Raw genomic sequence first — 17,634 nt, forward strand, 5'->3', positions numbered from 1 at the left:
GTATTTAATCTGTAAGTGCTAAAAACTGCTCTTTATATGAATTTTAAACATCTCATTCATTGTAGGTTTTTTCTTTTATTTTGTGACAATTTAAGTATGTGTGATGTACTAGATTTATCTGTAACTGGCTTTGGGGAGGAATAAAATATGATCAGTAGAAAAACATGCCCACTTCTAGTAACAGAATTCATCTTTAATAAATGATAAGTTTATTAAAAGAGAATCAAGGAATGAAGTATTTACCTTCTTTTTTAAAAAGACATAGTTACTCTTACCTCTTTGAACCTTAATTTTGCTTATAATTTAACAACAAATGATTTTCAGACTCCCTAGAAACTGCTTTTGTATTAATCTATCTTCCTTGGAGCTAATTTAAAAAATTTTTTTTCCATTGAAGGCCAACTGTGATTTGAGACGGCAGATTGATGAACAGCAAAAGATGCTAGAGAAATACAAAGAACGATTAAATCGATGTGTGACAATGAGCAAGAAACTCCTTATAGAAAAGGTAAGTGATTAGTGGTGGCCTGAACTCTGTACCCCAAGATGCTTAGTGTGTGTCATTATTGTGGCTTCTTACTCTTTACCTGAAATGAAAGTATTTCAGAGTAGGGCTTCTTGGGAAAAGACTTCTCATGATTTGACAGTTAGAATTCTTTCTTGTGTGGACACTGAACCAAGTATCCAGAGTGATAATTTGGGATATTTTTTCTGATTGTGCTTTGCTTTGAGTATGGTGTTGGTTGGACAGGGGCAGCTTGTCCTAGTTGAGTTTATTCGGGGTATTGCTCTCCAAAATTCTTACATTCGTCCTATTAACTAAAGCGTGTATCCTGTTACTATTACAGACATTTAGCAATAGTTTTATGTCTATTTCAGATATGGTATTTGGAGTAACTTATGTATATAATGTGATAATTCAGTGCTTTGTGCTTTAAAAAACTAAGTTGGCATTTACTTGTATATGATACTTTAATTGGCTGATGTCTCCTTTATTATAGTAACTGATTAGTTGCAACTTGCCTTTAATAGATATAAGTAACTATTTCTTGAAAATTTTAAAAATATTACATCTCCAGTACTTATTTATCTTATAGTGGAAGTTTTAAGATGATAATACTTCCTAATGAAATTATTACAAGCTAGAGGTTTGAGACAGACGAGTGGTTTTTTTTTCTTTTTTTTTCTTTTTTTAAATTTTTATTTATTTATTTTGGCTGCGCTGGGTCTTCGTTGTTGCGGCTTGTTGCGGTATGTGGGATCTTAGTTGTGGAATTTGGGATCTTAGTTCCCCGACAAGGGATCAAACCCGGACCCCCTGCATTGGGAGCCTGGAGGCTTAACCACTGGACCGCCAGGGAAGTCCCAGACTAGCGGTTATTTTTGCTGAAATCTTTGAAATGCTGTTAAAAAGACAGGGAACACTGATAAAAGTGAAGTGAATTATTTTATTGATGTCAGAGATACTGCGGAGAACTTTGCTTCATCTCTTAATCCATTAATTTTATAGAAAGGAAATCACTTTTTTCCACATTTATAAGAGAAATAACAAGGTATATGTTAACATAGAACATTTATGGGTTATATAGAACGTTTATAGCTTTAGGGTACTTCCTGAAGTCAGTGTAGATTTAGCCAGTTGTCCTAAACTTTGAGCAGTATAGTACAAAAAAATAAACATAATGCTGTATATGAGTTCTCATAGGAAAATAAAATTATTTTCTATTTGTCGTTTTCCCCTAAGTCAAAACAAGAGAAGATGGCATGTAGAGATAAAAGCATGCAAGATCGCTTGAGATTGGGTCACTTTACCACTGTCCGACATGGGGCCTCGTTCACTGAACAGTGGACAGACGGTTATGCTTTCCAGAACCTTATCAAGTAAGTGAATTGTGATGATTAAGTCGAGAACTGAAAAGTTGGTTTGGACTTAAAAATTTTTTTGTAATTGTAGTCATTAATATCTTAGTAGTGACAGTCATCATTTCATTCAGTTTTTGTCACCACATGTGTTAAGAAATGTAGGGAATGAGATAAAGTCCTGGAAAAAAAATGACAAATAATCAGATGAATAAAAAACAAGTTCTACATTAAAGCTTAAAAGAATCAGAATCAACAAAGCTAAGAAAGAAAAATCTGGGACCTGACTTGATATCCTTTTAATTATGTAATTGATTTTCATGAGGAGTACACCCACAGTCAGCATTTATTCTGGGTCCACAGGAAAATGAAATAGGCAAAGACCCAAGGAAGGATTTCCTGAGTTAGGTATAAAACAAAATAAAGCTTTGGAAGAACTTACAGGACATGTCCCTGGGGCCCTTTAAGGGGAGAGTATCCAGTCAGCAGAGATAATCACCTCCTTGGAGGCAAGGACTGAGCCATGGGTCAGGCTGGTGACCAGCCCCACTGCCTGTGCCTCTCAGCAACTTGGAATCTTGAGCATTCCTTCACTTTATTATAACTTTGGTTTGAAACACTCAAGTATTTATTCCAAGGAGGGCGTTAACGTTTAAAATCCTAGAATTCCAACTGTGTAATATTAGCTCAGGACTTAAAAAAAACCTTCAAGTTGTAGTACCTTTTATTGTATCTTATTTATTTATTTTGATTTGATCATTTCCATTTGAGACTGGGTTGCGGGGGGCAGGGGTGGCACATTGTATTTTTAATCATGGGCTCTCAAACCTCTGATCTGTAAATCACCGCAAGTTGAAGGGTTCCATAGACTGCCTTTCCTACCTTTTTTTTCTTGCTGAAATAACTTATTGAGCATCGATTGGAGAGGGTAGAACTACTTTTGAATAGTAATGAAACATAAATAAATAAATTTATGTCTGAAAGAAAAGTACAGATACTGATATTATTAATAATATTTTGTTAATGCGAATTCCCTGGTGGTCCAGTGGTTAGGACTTGGCACTTTCACTGCCAGGGCCCAGGTTTGATCCCTGGTCAGGGAACTAAGATCCCACACGCCACACTGCACGGCCAAATTAAAAAAAAAAAAAAAAAAAAAAAGCTTTGTTAATACCAACCTCTGGATTACATATTAGTAGTCAGTGCTTTATATGTGATACATTAATCTCCAACTTGGTTTAGGTGTGTTTTTGCCTCACAAGTGCACCTCATGTATGTATATTTGGGTGTGATAAGAGGGTGTCAGTCAGAGATATAATACCGTGGAAGAAAACAGGCTTTTGAATTAGGCTAGATGCCAGAGGCTCAGAGTGGCATCCACTCTGAGCTCTATGCATAGATGATAGCAGAGTTGCACTAGGGCAGTGTAAACGGCTGCTGCAGGGAGGCATGATATCTATTCCTTAACACCCCGACTGTGATGTGCAAATTGCCCTGGAAGGGGCACACCATCCAATTTCGTTAGAATGGGACAGAAGATAAAACTTATATCCCCCATTATTGACCAGAGCTACCTAATGTTCACACTGAATTCCAGATGTGATAATGACTCCTACCAGCCCATGACAATGGTTACTCCTCAGATGGCAGTTTTTTTTTTTTTTAATTATTTATTTATTTATGGCTGTGTTGGGTCTTCGTTTCTGTGCGAGGGCTTTCTCTAGTTGCGGCAAGTGGGGGCCACTCTTCATCGCAGTGCGCGGACCTCTCACTATCGCGGCCTCTCTTATTGCGGAGCACAGGCTCCAGACGCGCAGGCTCAGTAATTGTGGTTCACGGGCCTAGTTGCTCCGCGGCATGTGGGATCTTCCCAGACCAGGGCTCGAACACATGTCCCCTGCATTGGCAGGCAGATTCTCAACCACTGTGCCACCAGGGAAGCCCAGATGGCAGTTTTAAAAATGTCTAAAGACTTAAACTCAAAAGGTTAGTGGATTTGTATAGAGATGTAAAATGTAATTACTTTTAAGAAGTGATTACAATTTTTGCTGATAGTAGCAGGTGTTTTATCTTTTTACTCTATAAGCAGCCTGATGCCCAGAAGGTTCTGGAAATCTTATGTAGTTAGAGGACAAAACAATGACTTTGCTGTAGAGCCATCGGACCAGAGAAACTGGGACTATCTAAATGAGATTCCTAACCAGGTTTGCTTCTTCTAAGTAGATAGCATTTTTTCATGGTTTTAAGTCACATAAATTGCAGACTATCCATCTGTTCTCTTGGGAAGCTATTTCTGGCTGATAACTTTTTTTGTTTGTTTTTATTTTGGCATGCCACACGGCTTGCAGGATCTTAGTTCTCGGACCGGGGATTGAACCCGGACCCCAGCAGTGAAAGGGCCATGTCCTAACCACTGGGCCACCAGGGAAGTCCCCTGGCTGATACTTACTAATTATAAGTATTTTATTTTTTAAAGTTGTGCTTTAATAAATTAATTCCCTTTCTTAATTTTAATGCAGAATTGAAGTTCTTTAGTTGTAAAAGGCTGTAGCTGATATCCTCACAAATGATAATTTTCTGTGTATAAGAAACTCCATGGCACATAATTTGGTGGGCAAGGTACCTGAACACAAGGCAGGAGTACTAGGTTTTATAGGAAGAGGCAAACCTCAAGACATTAAAAATTTAGTCAGATAATCAAATATAGTCTCAGTAGGAGCCTCAACACAGTTCTTTTGTTCTCACTTTGTTCCTTGGCTCTGTTTTGAATGATCTTTATTAAGATCCTGAAACAGAAGATTTAACTGTCTAATAGGAAGATCATAACAGATTTGTAATGTTTTTTGACTACGCTAGTAATTTTTCCTAAAAATATGTTTGAATCTATTGAAAAAGTAGCTTATTTTATAGTTCTGAGAAAGTAGTTATATTAAATACTATTGTTATTCAGGACACAATTTTTTATTTAAACAAGTCTTAAAGTCTCAAATAATCAATGGCAAGGCAATAAAAACTTTTTATTAAGATTTTCTTTATATTAAAGTAAAGCACATTAAAGTAATGGAATTTGACCTGTATACAAAATCGTGGTTGTTTAAGATGTGGATTATCAGAGGGAGTAAATGAAACTTTATAGCATTGTTACGCTAGTCCACATATTTATTCTGGTGTGTAAGGAATCATAGAATCCCATTTTAAAGTGATTTCTCCTGAACCATCTGATTCTTGGTCACAGGATCCATAGAGAGACAATTCGTTTGTTTTAATTTTAATTTTTTTATTGAAGTATAGTTGATTTACAATATTTTAGGTGTGCGGCAAAGTGATTCAGTTATACATATATATATGTATTCTTTTTCAGATTCTTTTCCATTATAGGTTATTGCAAGATATTGAATATAGCTCCCTCCGCTATACTGTAGTTCCTTGTTGTTTATCTATTTTATGTGTAGTAATGTGTATCTGTTCATCTCAAATTCCAAATTTATCCCCCTGTCCTTCCCCTCTGGTAACCTAAGTTTGCATCCTGTGTCTGTGAGTCTATTTCTGTTTTGTAAATAAGTTCATTTGTATCATTTTTTTTTAGATTCCACATATAAGTGATATCATATGATATTTGGAGAGACAACTCTTTTTGTTGATTTTATAAATGCCAGATTTTCCTTGGGTAGTATATACCATTTTACAGTCTCTAGTACACACAAAACATATGAAATCCTGGGAATCTTTAAAAATTCTTATCTTGGATATTTAGACACTATCTGTAGATCACCACTAAAATTATTTTGGTTAAAATAATGTCTGAAAATATGTGCATTTGTTTTTTAATACCTCTCCTACTAGTTATGATACAGTTTTGCTATTGAAGTTGCCTTTAATCGTTTCCTAGGGCTACCGTCACTAAATATCATAAACTGGGTGGTCTAAAACAACATAAATTTATTTTCTCACAGTTGAGGAGGCCAGAAACCTTGAAATCAAGATGTTGGCAGGACCATGCTCCCTCTGAGGCCGCTAGGGAGGCTCCTTCTTTGGTGTTCCGTGGCTTGTGGCAGCATAGCTTCAGTTGCCTCCATCTTCACATGGTGTTCCCCTATGTGTCTCTGTGTCTTCTCTCCTTTTCTTATGAGGATACCAGTCATATTGGATTAAGGGCCCACCCTACTCCAGTATAACCTTATTTTAACTAATTAAATCTTCAATGACCCTGTTTCCAAAGGTCATAATCTGAGGTTAGGACTTTAACATATCTTTTTGGGTGACACAGTTCAGCTGATAATGGTACCTAAAGCTGATGGTCTTCTTATCGTTTACAAATAATGGCTTTTAAATAGAGTTATTTAGATTTGAATGAGATAAATTTATCAGGTCATCAATACTTTTGTAAAAGATAGTGGAGGTACTTCCCTGGTGGCACGGTGGTTGGGAATCTGCCTGCTAGTGCAGGGGACACGGGTTCGAGCCCTGGTCTGGGAGGATCCCAAATGCCGTGGAGCAGCTAGGCCTGTGAGCCACAACTGCTGAGCCTGCGCGTCTGGAGCCTGTGCTCCGCAGCAAGAGAGGCCGCGATGGTGAGAGGCCCGCGCACCGTGATGAAGAGTGGCCCCCGCTTGCTGCAACTGGAGAAAGCCCTCGCACAGAAACGAAGACCCAACACAACCAAAAATAAATAAATTAATAAATTACAAATGTGGCTTACAATTGGGATTCATATAATATTAAAAAAAAAAAAAAGAAGATAGTGGAACTGGGACTTCCCTCGTGGCACAGTGGTTAAGAATCCACCTGCCAATGCAGGGGACACAGGTTCTATCCCTGGTCCAGGAAGATCCCACATGCTGCGGAGCAACTAAGCCCATGCGCCATAACTACTGAGCTCGTGCTCTAGAGCCCATGCGCCACAACTACTGAAGCCCGTGCGCTGTAGAGCCCACACCTCAACTGCTGAAGCCCGTGTGCCACAAGTACTGAAGCCTGCGTGCCTAGAGCCCGTGCTCCGCAACAAGAGAAGCCACCGCAGTGAGAAGCCTGCGCACCGCAACAAAGGGTAGCCCCTGCTCCCTGCAACTAGAGGAAGCCTGTGTGCAGCAATGAAGACCCAATGCAGCCATAAATAAATAAATTAATTAATTAAAAAAAAATGTGTGGGGCTTCCCTGGTGGCGCAGTGGTTGAGAGTCTGCCTGCCAATGCAGGGGACATGGGTTCGAGCCCTGGTCTGGGAAGATCCCACATGCTGCGGAGCAGTTGGGCCCGTGAGCCACAACTACTGAGCCTGTGCGTCTGGAGCTTGTGCTCCGCAACAAGAGAGGCCACGACAGTGAGAGGCCTGCGCACCGCGATGCAGAGGGGCCCCTGCTTGCCGCAACTGGAGAAAGCCCTCGCACAGAAACGAAGACCCAACACAGCCAAAAATAAATAAATAAATAAATTAATTAATTAATTAATTAATTTTTAAAAATGTGTGGATTTTCCCTGAAAACATTAGGAAATTAGTTTTATTTTATATTTAATAAGGGTAATTGCTAAAATCTCAATCTTCCAAAGCAGTTAGTCTTCAGAGACAGAATGTTGTGGCACTCCACTAGTACACTGTGGTTTATAGTTAAACTATATATTGTATGGTTATCTTCAGAGAGTTCAGAGTGTCTTGAACTCAGTGAGGCCCCTGAAAGGGTAGAAATGAGCTTAAAGATATTTTACCAATTTTTTTGATTGGGAAACTCATATTAGAGAAGATAAATGTTTTCCTCAAGGACATTCATTAAGTGAGAAGGAAGATTGTGATTTTACCTAAGGATTCTGTGTCTTAATCCAGAATTCTTTCAAGCCATGAATTATTCATATACATATATTTTGGAGGGAAAGGCATATCTCTAATAGTTAAAAGATTTTCTTACACAAGCAGACAACACTTGAATTAAAACTTCTGCTCTGCTGTTAAATTGACATCTAATCAATAACCCAGCTCATCTTGAAGCCAAGAGAATCGTAATATCAAGTGAATGGATATTTATTTGTGGTACTCTGTCTGATCAGGTTAACCTTGCTTATGGTGTTGCCATTTTAGATGTGGCAGGGTAAATTGTACTATGGGCATCTGCTCTGGGGTATATAGTCTTGTTTTTCTGGTTGCCGTTCTTCCAAGAAAGATATACTGAATCTGGAAAAGGTCTAAAGACCAACAGCTATAGTGTTCAGGGAAGAGGGTCGAGTAGAGTTCATTTTAGAATATAGGTTTAAAAAATTAGATTCTATCATTTTGCGAAGGTGAAGTTGGATTGAGAAAAGGAGATGGATAAAAGCATGGTAGAAAGAGAAGGTGAAGGAAGCTAGCATTTGACTGTCAGGTCAACTATGATGGGTGATTTAAAGACTTTAGTCTGTTAAGTCTTGGTATACTTTTATATGCCAAGTCTATAAACCTTAGTGTCTTTCAGGTAGCAGGATACGTGAGAGAAAGTGGATTACTTATATTGGTATTTTTATTGACTCCTAGTTTGTAAACTAGCTATTATTAAAAAATTAGACATCTTATTAGGAAATACTCTAATGGAAATGGTGTTAAATATCTTAAGAGTCTTTATATATGTTTTTTATTAATTCATTTTGCATACTATTTCCTAAGGAGTTTTTACTAGTTGAAAGGCTTCATTTTGCTTTCTCTGAGTGTACATCCTTGTTCTTAAAAAACTTAGTTTAGGTTTCACCGTATTAGTGACTGGGAATGACTTGGCTGTGGTAATGCCTCACTTAGACTGAATAAATGATAGGTCTAGAAGGAAAATCTTTTTTACTTTGTTTAGCATCCTTCAAATTTGGTATCTTTCTAGATAGAATTTGAGGAAACTATAATCCAATTAAAAAAATAAAAAGGCACTTGGAAACTTTTGTACTTTCTTTCTTATGTAAATACAGTTCTCTAATGGGTTCATTACCAGGAGTTTTCTTTTTTTTTAAACTTTGGGTTTGTTTGTTTGTTTGTTTATGGCTGTGTTGGGTCTTCGTTTCTGTGCGAGGGCTTTCTCTAGTTGTGGCAAGTGGGGGCCTCTCATTATCGCGGCCCAGGAGTTGTTTTCTTAACTGTTAAAAAGCAATCAGAAAATTTTTCCTTTTGAGTTAGAAAGTAAGGTCACAATAGAAATTTGATATTGTTTCTTCCTGCCCACTTTCCTACTCTGAGAATTACCATAATTAGTGTCTTAAAAGTACAGATTCATTCCGAAAAATAGTTCTATCACCAAATATTTGGCTTTTCCAACCTGAAGTTAAAGTCAAATCTCTACTTAAAGGGGTTTATTTTTTCTGGAGTCTATCGAATATGCAGGTAACAAATATATTTATGTTTATTCCACAGCCATGTTCAAAAAATTTTGACCTTCTTCCTCTGTGCAACATCTTTTGTATCTCTAGGCAACAGGAAAGGATAAATTCACAGAGGGAAGAGATAGAAAGACAACGAAAAATGTTAGCAAAGCGGAAACCTCCTGCCATGGGACAGGCCCCTCCAGCAACCAATGAGCAGAAACAGCGGAAAAGCAAAACCAACGGAGCTGAGAATGAAACGTATGTTCTTTATTAATGTGAACTGAGATACCATATTCTCCCCTGAGATACAAACCTCCTATTGAGTGGCACTGGAAAAAGTGATAGATTGTGGAGATTTCTAGAGCTTAAATTTTCTTTTTAGTTACATTAATGGATTTGCTCAACTCATATAAAAGCCATCTAAAATTAACTCATTTTCTTAGTCATGATCTTATATAAGGAGTTTCAAATGAGAGGGAGAAAAAAATGTCATTTAACTTGATGTCATGATCTTTGGCCACTCTTATAACGAATGTGAAGTCATTAGGTATTCAAATGATATAATTACTTACATGTGGTTCCAGGTTATGGTATGTTGGCTTCATCTTATGGGGATTACCTGACTCTATTTCAGACTGAAGAATGCACAACTGAAGAATGCTATTTAGTAGTCTAAAGAACACTAGTTAACACTCACAAATTTAGGTGTAACCTAAGAAAAAATAGGTATTATTTTAGGAAAAGGACATTTTCCCAGTAAACCAAATCTTGACATTCCCAGTACTTTTACCTGTTCTGGCAACCTGAGGAAAACACCAGTATCTTCAATTGCAGTGTAGTCATCTATTTCACTGCCAGTCAACAATTATTCCATAGCTATCATGAATATGAGGAGTAGAATATTCAGAGTACAAATGCCTTCCTTTTTCACTCCAGCCCCATGTCAGATTTTCCTAATTGATTTTTGAATTCTTGACCACTAAGAGAATCTTCCTCTAGGACAGGAGTTGGCAAGCTTTTTCTCTAATGGGCCAGATAATAAACACTTTAGGCTTTGCGCACTAGAGGGTCTCTGTTGCAGCTACTCAACTCTACTGTTACAGCTTGAAAGCAGCCATAGACAGTACATAAGTGAATGGATGTGGCTGTGTTCCAGTAAAACTTTATTTCTAGAAATAGACTGTGAGCTGAATGGCCCACAGGTTGTAGTTTGCCAACTAGGCAGGACTGCTAAACAGTTAGAATTGGTACGGGAAATAAAACCTATATATTACTTACCTGTTTAATACTTACTTGTTTAATACTTACTTAAACAGTTAAATACTTAAAACCTATATATTACTTACCTGTTTAATACTTACCTGTTTAATATATTACTCACCTCTGTCATCACCATCATCAGCCTCAAGAGGCTTTCCAATTAAAAAGGAAAAGAAGATCTACAAATAATGATGTAGAAAATCTCTACAGAATTGATGGTAGCCATGAAGTCATTTTCTGAATTGGATATTTGAATGTTTGAAATTTAAAATATGTTTTTTCATAGAAACCAGTCGTTGGTATTGTAATCAGTATTTCCATAGTGGCTACATTGGTTTTTCAAGGGAAAAAGAAATTTTGTAAAGCTGTCATTGTGGGATTTAAAGATAGCTACAAATAAGAGATAATGATATTATGTAATTTATTGACTAATATGTCTTTTGCCATTAATGTTTTCATATTAGTTCACAAAAACATATTAACCCATAATCCACCTCAAGTATAATAATACTTATATTACACCATTGCTAAAAGTTCATGACATCCCAGAAATGTATCTTTCTTCATTCCAGTGAGAAAGATGGCTTAACACCAGTCCTCACCCCATACATACCTGGTGTGTTGGGGAGCCTTTTCCTTGACATTCATTTAGTAAATCTGTGTTAAATGCTTATTATATATTCAGCCCTGTTCTGGACACTCGGGTACAGAGCTGAAGGATACAGCCCAGTCTTAGGAGCTCACAGTTTATTTAGGGGAAATGAACAGATGAATAAACTAATAATTACTTTAAGTGTTGTGATAAAGGTATACACAGTGAATAAGTTTGGAAAACATCTTCACTTCACAAGTATTTTAAAACTAGATTCTAAGTAAAAAATATTTCCTTTCAAAAAGTCCAAGTAGGAGCCCAGATTCGAAGAATTCTTCAGGCAAATGTTGTACACTTTAATCTGATTATTGTCTTCTTTCATGACTCCTATATTTATTGTGTAGGGACTCTCCTTCCAGTGTTACTTGAAAATTATTTCATGCTAGTGCATAAAACCATTGACTTAGGAGTAATAAAGTAGGCATAGGTTGTTTTTTTGCCATAGCATAATAATTAGAATTCAGTCTAGGCCAGTAGTGTGTCAGTAAGCAGTTGCCATCTGGAGTCCTGTGTAAAATCCAAGCTGGAAGGCCTTTGGTCTAGTCTTTAATAATTAGAGTATCTGTGACTTGGCTCATTCCTTTGGCCCGAAGCCAAAAACGGTCCTCTGGAGTCTTGGAGTGGGTTACATTGTCCTTTCCTGGTATTGAACCTATTTCAGGCAGAGAGAATTCTAAGCTCTGATTTTCCATTCCTCCCTTTTTTACTGGTGTGATATGGAGTAATAGATGTAAGTTTTTCTGCAGCTGTGCAATGATAGGTGTAACAGCCCTAATGGGTGTATTTTTTTTTGCTCTTTTTATCTTCTTTTAGTCAGACCTCAGAGACACTATTTTGTAGCCCTTCCTGGTTGATAGGATAGCTGTTTCTTCTTTCTCCTGCTGTTTAGAATATATCTAAACAGTGACACCTAAAACTTTAAAGTATATGTGTGTGCTTCTAGAATGTGAAGAGGGTGAAGATGGAGGAGTAGATATCACTTCTAACATGCTCATTCTTGAGATATGAGGATGCGATCAGGGTAGGTGGAACATGAAATGAGTGATTACCCATCAAGTAAGCCCTTTGAGAACTGTGTTAAATAGCATTTTACAAATTATAGATTCCTTTCATATTCTCATTTTAATAGCCACAACAGCCTTTTTAGATAGGTATCATTACTTGCTGCATTTTTAGGAAATTGAGGTTAAAGTTTCTTGCCCAAGTTCACATGGCCCGAGTTGTGCTTTGAACCCTAGTCCTCAGACTCCAGATCCTGGACTCTGTCCTCTAGGTTCTTCTCCTTGTATCAAAGTCCAAGAGTTATCAAAAATAATCAAATACGTTGGCTTATTAACATGCCCTTTATAAAAACTTTTAGACATATAATTTGGCTACCTCTCTTAATGGATTTTCATCTGAGTATGGTATGGGACAAAACTCATTTCATAAGTAATGTGAAAATTTAACTCATTTATTTTTCTCATTTTTTAAATAAATTAGACTTCTGGCTTTGAAGTCCTTCCTTCACATCACATCTGATAAATCACAGAAGTTTTCTCTTGTCAAAGGACTGCAAGATAATCTATCTTTTGGTCATTTTAACTAAGAGACTTAACATATGGTATAGCATGCGTTGGCATTTCTCTTTAAATAGGCACACTATGATTTCAAACAATTTCCTGAAATTTTTATCATTATTTTCCAGGTTAACATTAGCAGAATACCATGAACAAGAAGAAATCTTCAAACTCAGATTAGGTCATCTTAAAAAGGTAAGTGTAATGAGAAAATCTGTCTGGAGAAATGCAATTTTTAGTTTACATTTGGTGTTGAAGCTCTTTGGTCATTTGGGCAAATTAATAGCTTTACATACCTGTGGAAATCTTCAGTAGTTGCTCTGTCACACCTGTATTCTAATGGTGGAGTTCATATCTTTCAACTTGCAAGTCAACTCCAGCCACGTGGTGAGAGTGCCTTTTCCATCAGTGATGTACCAGTACTTAGTTCTGTATGCCTCATTCGGCTCCACAAGTGATTATGTTTTTAGTAAAAATTAAATATAAAATAAGAGCAGATGGTTCTAAAATTGATATTTAAATTATTTTGATGTTTTAAATCACATAGCAGCTCTTATCTCTTGTAAACTGGCTAAGAAGAGAAGGTCTTGCACCAACCATATTGAAACACAAAGGCAGCTACATAGAATTTGTTATTGACAGTGTTCATGGAGGTATCTTAGATGTAGGTCACTCATCTCTTAAATTCAGCAGCCTGTACTTTTTTGGTGGCTTTTTTGGTGGATGCTGCTTATTCTGAAGATGACCAATAAGTGTCTAATAAATTGCTATTGGTGTATGTTTGTCGTCTCCTCCTCCCCTTTCTCAGATCCTGTTAAATCAGTGGAACTTAAGGCACCAAGTATAATCCCTCCTTACAGAACAGAACCAGATAGAGAACGTGATTTTTGTTTTTTAAAAAAGATTGCATGCCTATATGTATACACACAAAATATTTCTGGAAACTTACACAAGAAACTTAACAGTGATTATATCTGGGGAGTGGGCATGGAGGTGGACAGAAGACTTTCACTTTTCCTGCTGTACTTCTATGATTTGAATTTTATTTACTGTTTTGCTGTGGGCTCGTTTTTATGATTAAAATTCTAGTTCTTAAAAATATCTTTTTCAATGCAAAACATCTTAGCTTTTCATAAGAGAGATGTCTGCTTTTGTTTTTGAAATGAGATTCTGAAACGGTAACGTTTCCTGTGTTCCGAGCTGTTTCTTTCTTTTTCACTTTAGGAGGAAGCAGAGATCCAGGCAGAGCTGGAAAGGCTAGAAAGGGTTAGAAATCTACATATCAGGGAACTAAAAAGGATACATAATGAAGATAATTCACAGTAAGCAACTTGGGAGTATGTTGGGTTGGAGATTGCTGAGCACTTTCTGACATGAATGGTCTAGAATGATATTTTTGCTTAATGTAAATTTGGTAAACCATTCCACTGTGTATTTAGCTCTGTTGTAGGTGTAATACAGTTTCATGAATAAAATTTTGATTTGCATTAGTTTAAATATGTATAAATATATTAGGTTTATATATTAAGTATACATCTATACATATATTATAGCATTTTTACACAAGTAGAGGTCACTAAAACAATACAACTTTGTAGTCGCAAATGGTTTAGATACACTGTGTATTCAGATTTACCCTCAGAGCCTTACTAAAGGGAAGCATGGGATGACAGTGTGGTGTTGTGGAAAGATTACTGGGTTGAGATGACACTCGGTTTCTGAATGACCTTTATGGGCCATTTAAGTGTTGAGATTTTTAAGAAAGACTCTCTTTAAGTTCAGCACATTAATTATAGATAAATGCCCATCTTTGTAAGTCATTTAAGGAACTGAAACTGAAAAGTAGATTACAAGTGGGAAATGGCTTCTAACCATAATCCTTTCTTCTCCCACATTTTTCTGACTCTGAAACATGGGGGTTTTGGCATGGCTGCAGCTTGTGTATTTTTGTTTGACCAGAGTGAGCCATGGACTTTGCTTTCTGTAAAGTGGCAAGCAACAGCAGCTACCATTACTGCACACTCTCTGTGTCAGGCAGAGTGCTAAGTGTCCCTGTGTTCTATCACTTAATTGTCACAATAGCCTAGTGAGGTAGGTCATCTTCAATACATAGATCTGGAAACTGGCTTAGACAAATTAAGTTAATTTGTCCAGGGAGTAGTGAGACCAAACAAAGAGTTGAAATGTGGATCTGACTCCACAGCTAACTCCCATGCAGTAATATCACCTCTCTCCACAGGCATGCCACTGTCTCAAAATCAAAATAAAGTAATTTCAGGAATATTAGTGGGGCTGATGAGGAACAGGTAGAAATACTCTAAAAGTTATTTTTGCCAGAATCTCTCATTTCTTTGTCTTATTGTTAGAAGTGGAATTCTATATGGGGAAAACAGTTATATCATGAAGACTTAAAGAGAGAAAATGAATGCACATAGAACATGTGACTCACTTTATAATGAAATCTGTTTTTAAGGCCGTGTAAACTATCTTGGAATTTTATTGTATGTAGTTGTGGAATGGTGGGAACGAGTGGTTCTTGAGTGGTTTGGAGGACCCAGGTAGCACAGTTTGAAAATCCCTGATCTAGTGTATCTCCTTCCCTGCCGCCCCGCCCCCCCCACCCCCCACCTTTACAGCAGGGCAGAAAGGGAGGGAAGTCAACAAAGGTCACTAGTCTAATTGTGGCTGTGCTGAGACTGGCACCTGTGTCTCATGACTCCACAGCTAATGCTGTTCATTGTGATTATGCTGTCTCTTTGAACTATAGAACTTACTTTAGGCTCAGAATTAGCTATATTGTGATGATTGCCAAACTGTTGGCAGCATCTGTAATCATGTGTATAACATGTTAGATATTCTGGAAATTTTGTAAACATGGAAAATTGTGTAGTCCTTGACCTCAGGATGTTGTTATATATCCGCTGTTTCCACAGATTTAAAGATCATCCAACGCTAAATGACAGATATTTGTTGTTACATCTTTTGGGTAGAGGAGGTTTCAGTGAAGTTTACAAGGTAAGTATGAGGAACTGCGTACAGGGACTGAAGGTTAAATTATTGGTTATTACAAACTTGGAGATCATTTAGAATAGTGATATAACTCTGGGTTGATATCTATTGGTTGAAATTCCAAAACATTTAAGAACCTGTATCTTTGGGAGAACTACTTCCAGTAAACTTGTTGACTAAAGCAGGATTCAATATTTTACCCTGTTTTCAAGTTTGAAAAGTAAATAATTTTAAAAAAGTAAATAATTTAAAAAAAAAAACAGGAAGGGAAAACAACACTCATTTCTGGATAATGGAATCTTTCTGCCTCATCTGTATTTGTTAGAGATGAGTGTTACTTTTATTCTTATAAGTTTTTGTTTTATTTTTACAAAATGGATGTGTTAAAAAGTTAATTCTTTGAAAACCTGTTTTTTGCTTTTAAAATGTTCTCATCTTCTAAGTCAGGGTGTTTAGTAGCACTGGTGTTCTGAAGGATTGTCCTGGCTTAGAGTACTTCAGTTGGGCCAGCAAAGAACAGGCTACTAATACTAAGCCTCCAGTTGATTTTCCCTAAATGAGGAATTCAGCCTGTTTTAAATATAGTTGTAGATATATAACATGTTCACCAGCCACAGCCTCCTTAAATTTCTCTAGATGTTTCTGGCACCTGGCTTTTAAATGCTGAATTGGTTTATTAAGTGGTCTTTACTGCATGTCCCTGGTAATTCTTTCTTTTTTCTAAGGTGTAGCCTTCACTGTTAATGATTTATATTATGCCCATATGAATTTTTATATAAGAAATCTTTTGAGTAAAATAATTAGTTTTTATTTCAGATAAAAGCTAGTTCTACTGTTTTCCCTTTTTTTTAATGTTAATTTTTTCTTGTGATGATGTATACACAAAATTTGCCATTTTAACCATTTTTAAGTGTACAATTCAGTGGCATTAAGTACATTCACAATGTTGTGAAACATCATCACTTTCCATTTCCAGAACTATAATAATATTTCTAGTGTACTGCTGGGTTTGATTTTCTGATATTTTGCTCATATTTTTAATCTGTGATCATAAGTGGGACTGGCTTATAGTTGTCTTTTATGTGCAAGCAGCATTGTCTAGCTTTGATGTCATAGTTATCCTAGAATGAGTTGTGAAATTTCTCTTTTCCCATGTTCTGGAATGCTTTGCATTACATGTTGGCTACTTGAAAGTTTGTTAGAGCTAAGTCATAAAATCACCTGGATAGGTGTCATTTTAGAGGAAAACTATTTGACAACCTTTTCAATTCCTTCTACAAATATCGAGCTATTCAGATTTTTTCCCCCTCCTTAAGTCGGTTTTGGTAATTCATTTTTTCTGAAAAATCATCCTATTTTATCTTGATTTAAAAATATCATGCATACCTTAGTTATTTCTCTTCTCTTATGAAATGTTTATTTTTGTATCTCTTGACTGATAGGCCAGAGATTAGTCAATGTTTCTTTTTTCCTCTGGAGATTAACTTTTTATTTTTGTTGATTGGATCTACTATTTGATTTGTTGTCTATTTCATTAATTTCTGTTTTCAAACCTTCCTTCTTTCTTTCTGCTTTCTTTGTTTTCATTCTTGAGTCATATACTTAGTTTATTTTTTATTTTTGGTAACTTTTTTGATTGTGATAAAAAACACATAGCATAAAATTTACCAATTTAACTTTTTGTAAGTGTACAGTTCAGTAGTGTTAGGTATATTCATGTTGTTGTGAAACAGATCTCCAGAACTTTTTCATCTTGCAGAACTGAAGTTCTACCCACTAATCAACAGCTCTCCTTTTCCTTCTCTCCCCAGCTGCCGGTAACCACAATTCTGCTTTCTGTTTTTATTAATTTGATTACTTTTAGTTAACTCATATGAGTGGAATCACACAGTGTCTGTCTTTTTGTGACTGGTTTATTTCACTTAGCATAATGTTCTCAAAGTTCATCCATGTTGAAGCATGTGACAAGATTTTCTTCTTTTTAAGG

General features: G+C 36.4%; 1 protein-coding gene and 1 non-coding gene across 4 annotated transcripts in view; both read left to right on the forward strand.

Moving 5' to 3' along the window:
* TLK2 (tousled like kinase 2) overlaps positions 1-17,634 on the forward strand; it is a 107,485-nt gene that overhangs the window by 65,425 nt on the left and 24,426 nt on the right. For all 3 annotated transcript variants that reach the window (XM_057536135.1, XM_057536136.1, XM_057536134.1), the window contains 6 exons: positions 398-508; positions 1,745-1,881; positions 9,273-9,425; positions 12,767-12,833; positions 13,863-13,960; positions 15,572-15,653. In XM_057536135.1, the coding sequence (XP_057392118.1) occupies positions 398-508; positions 1,745-1,881; positions 9,273-9,425; positions 12,767-12,833; positions 13,863-13,960; positions 15,572-15,653 (648 nt within the window). The remainder of the gene's footprint in view (positions 1-397; positions 509-1,744; positions 1,882-9,272; positions 9,426-12,766; positions 12,834-13,862; positions 13,961-15,571; positions 15,654-17,634) is intronic.
* TRNAE-UUC (transfer RNA glutamic acid (anticodon UUC)) lies at positions 2,892-2,963 on the forward strand. The gene has a single exon. It is a non-coding gene; the product is annotated as a tRNA-Glu (tRNA).

This window comes from Balaenoptera acutorostrata, chromosome 20 (genome assembly GCF_949987535.1).
Source record: "Balaenoptera acutorostrata chromosome 20, mBalAcu1.1, whole genome shotgun sequence".
NCBI classification, from domain to species: domain Eukaryota; kingdom Metazoa; phylum Chordata; class Mammalia; order Artiodactyla; family Balaenopteridae; genus Balaenoptera; species Balaenoptera acutorostrata.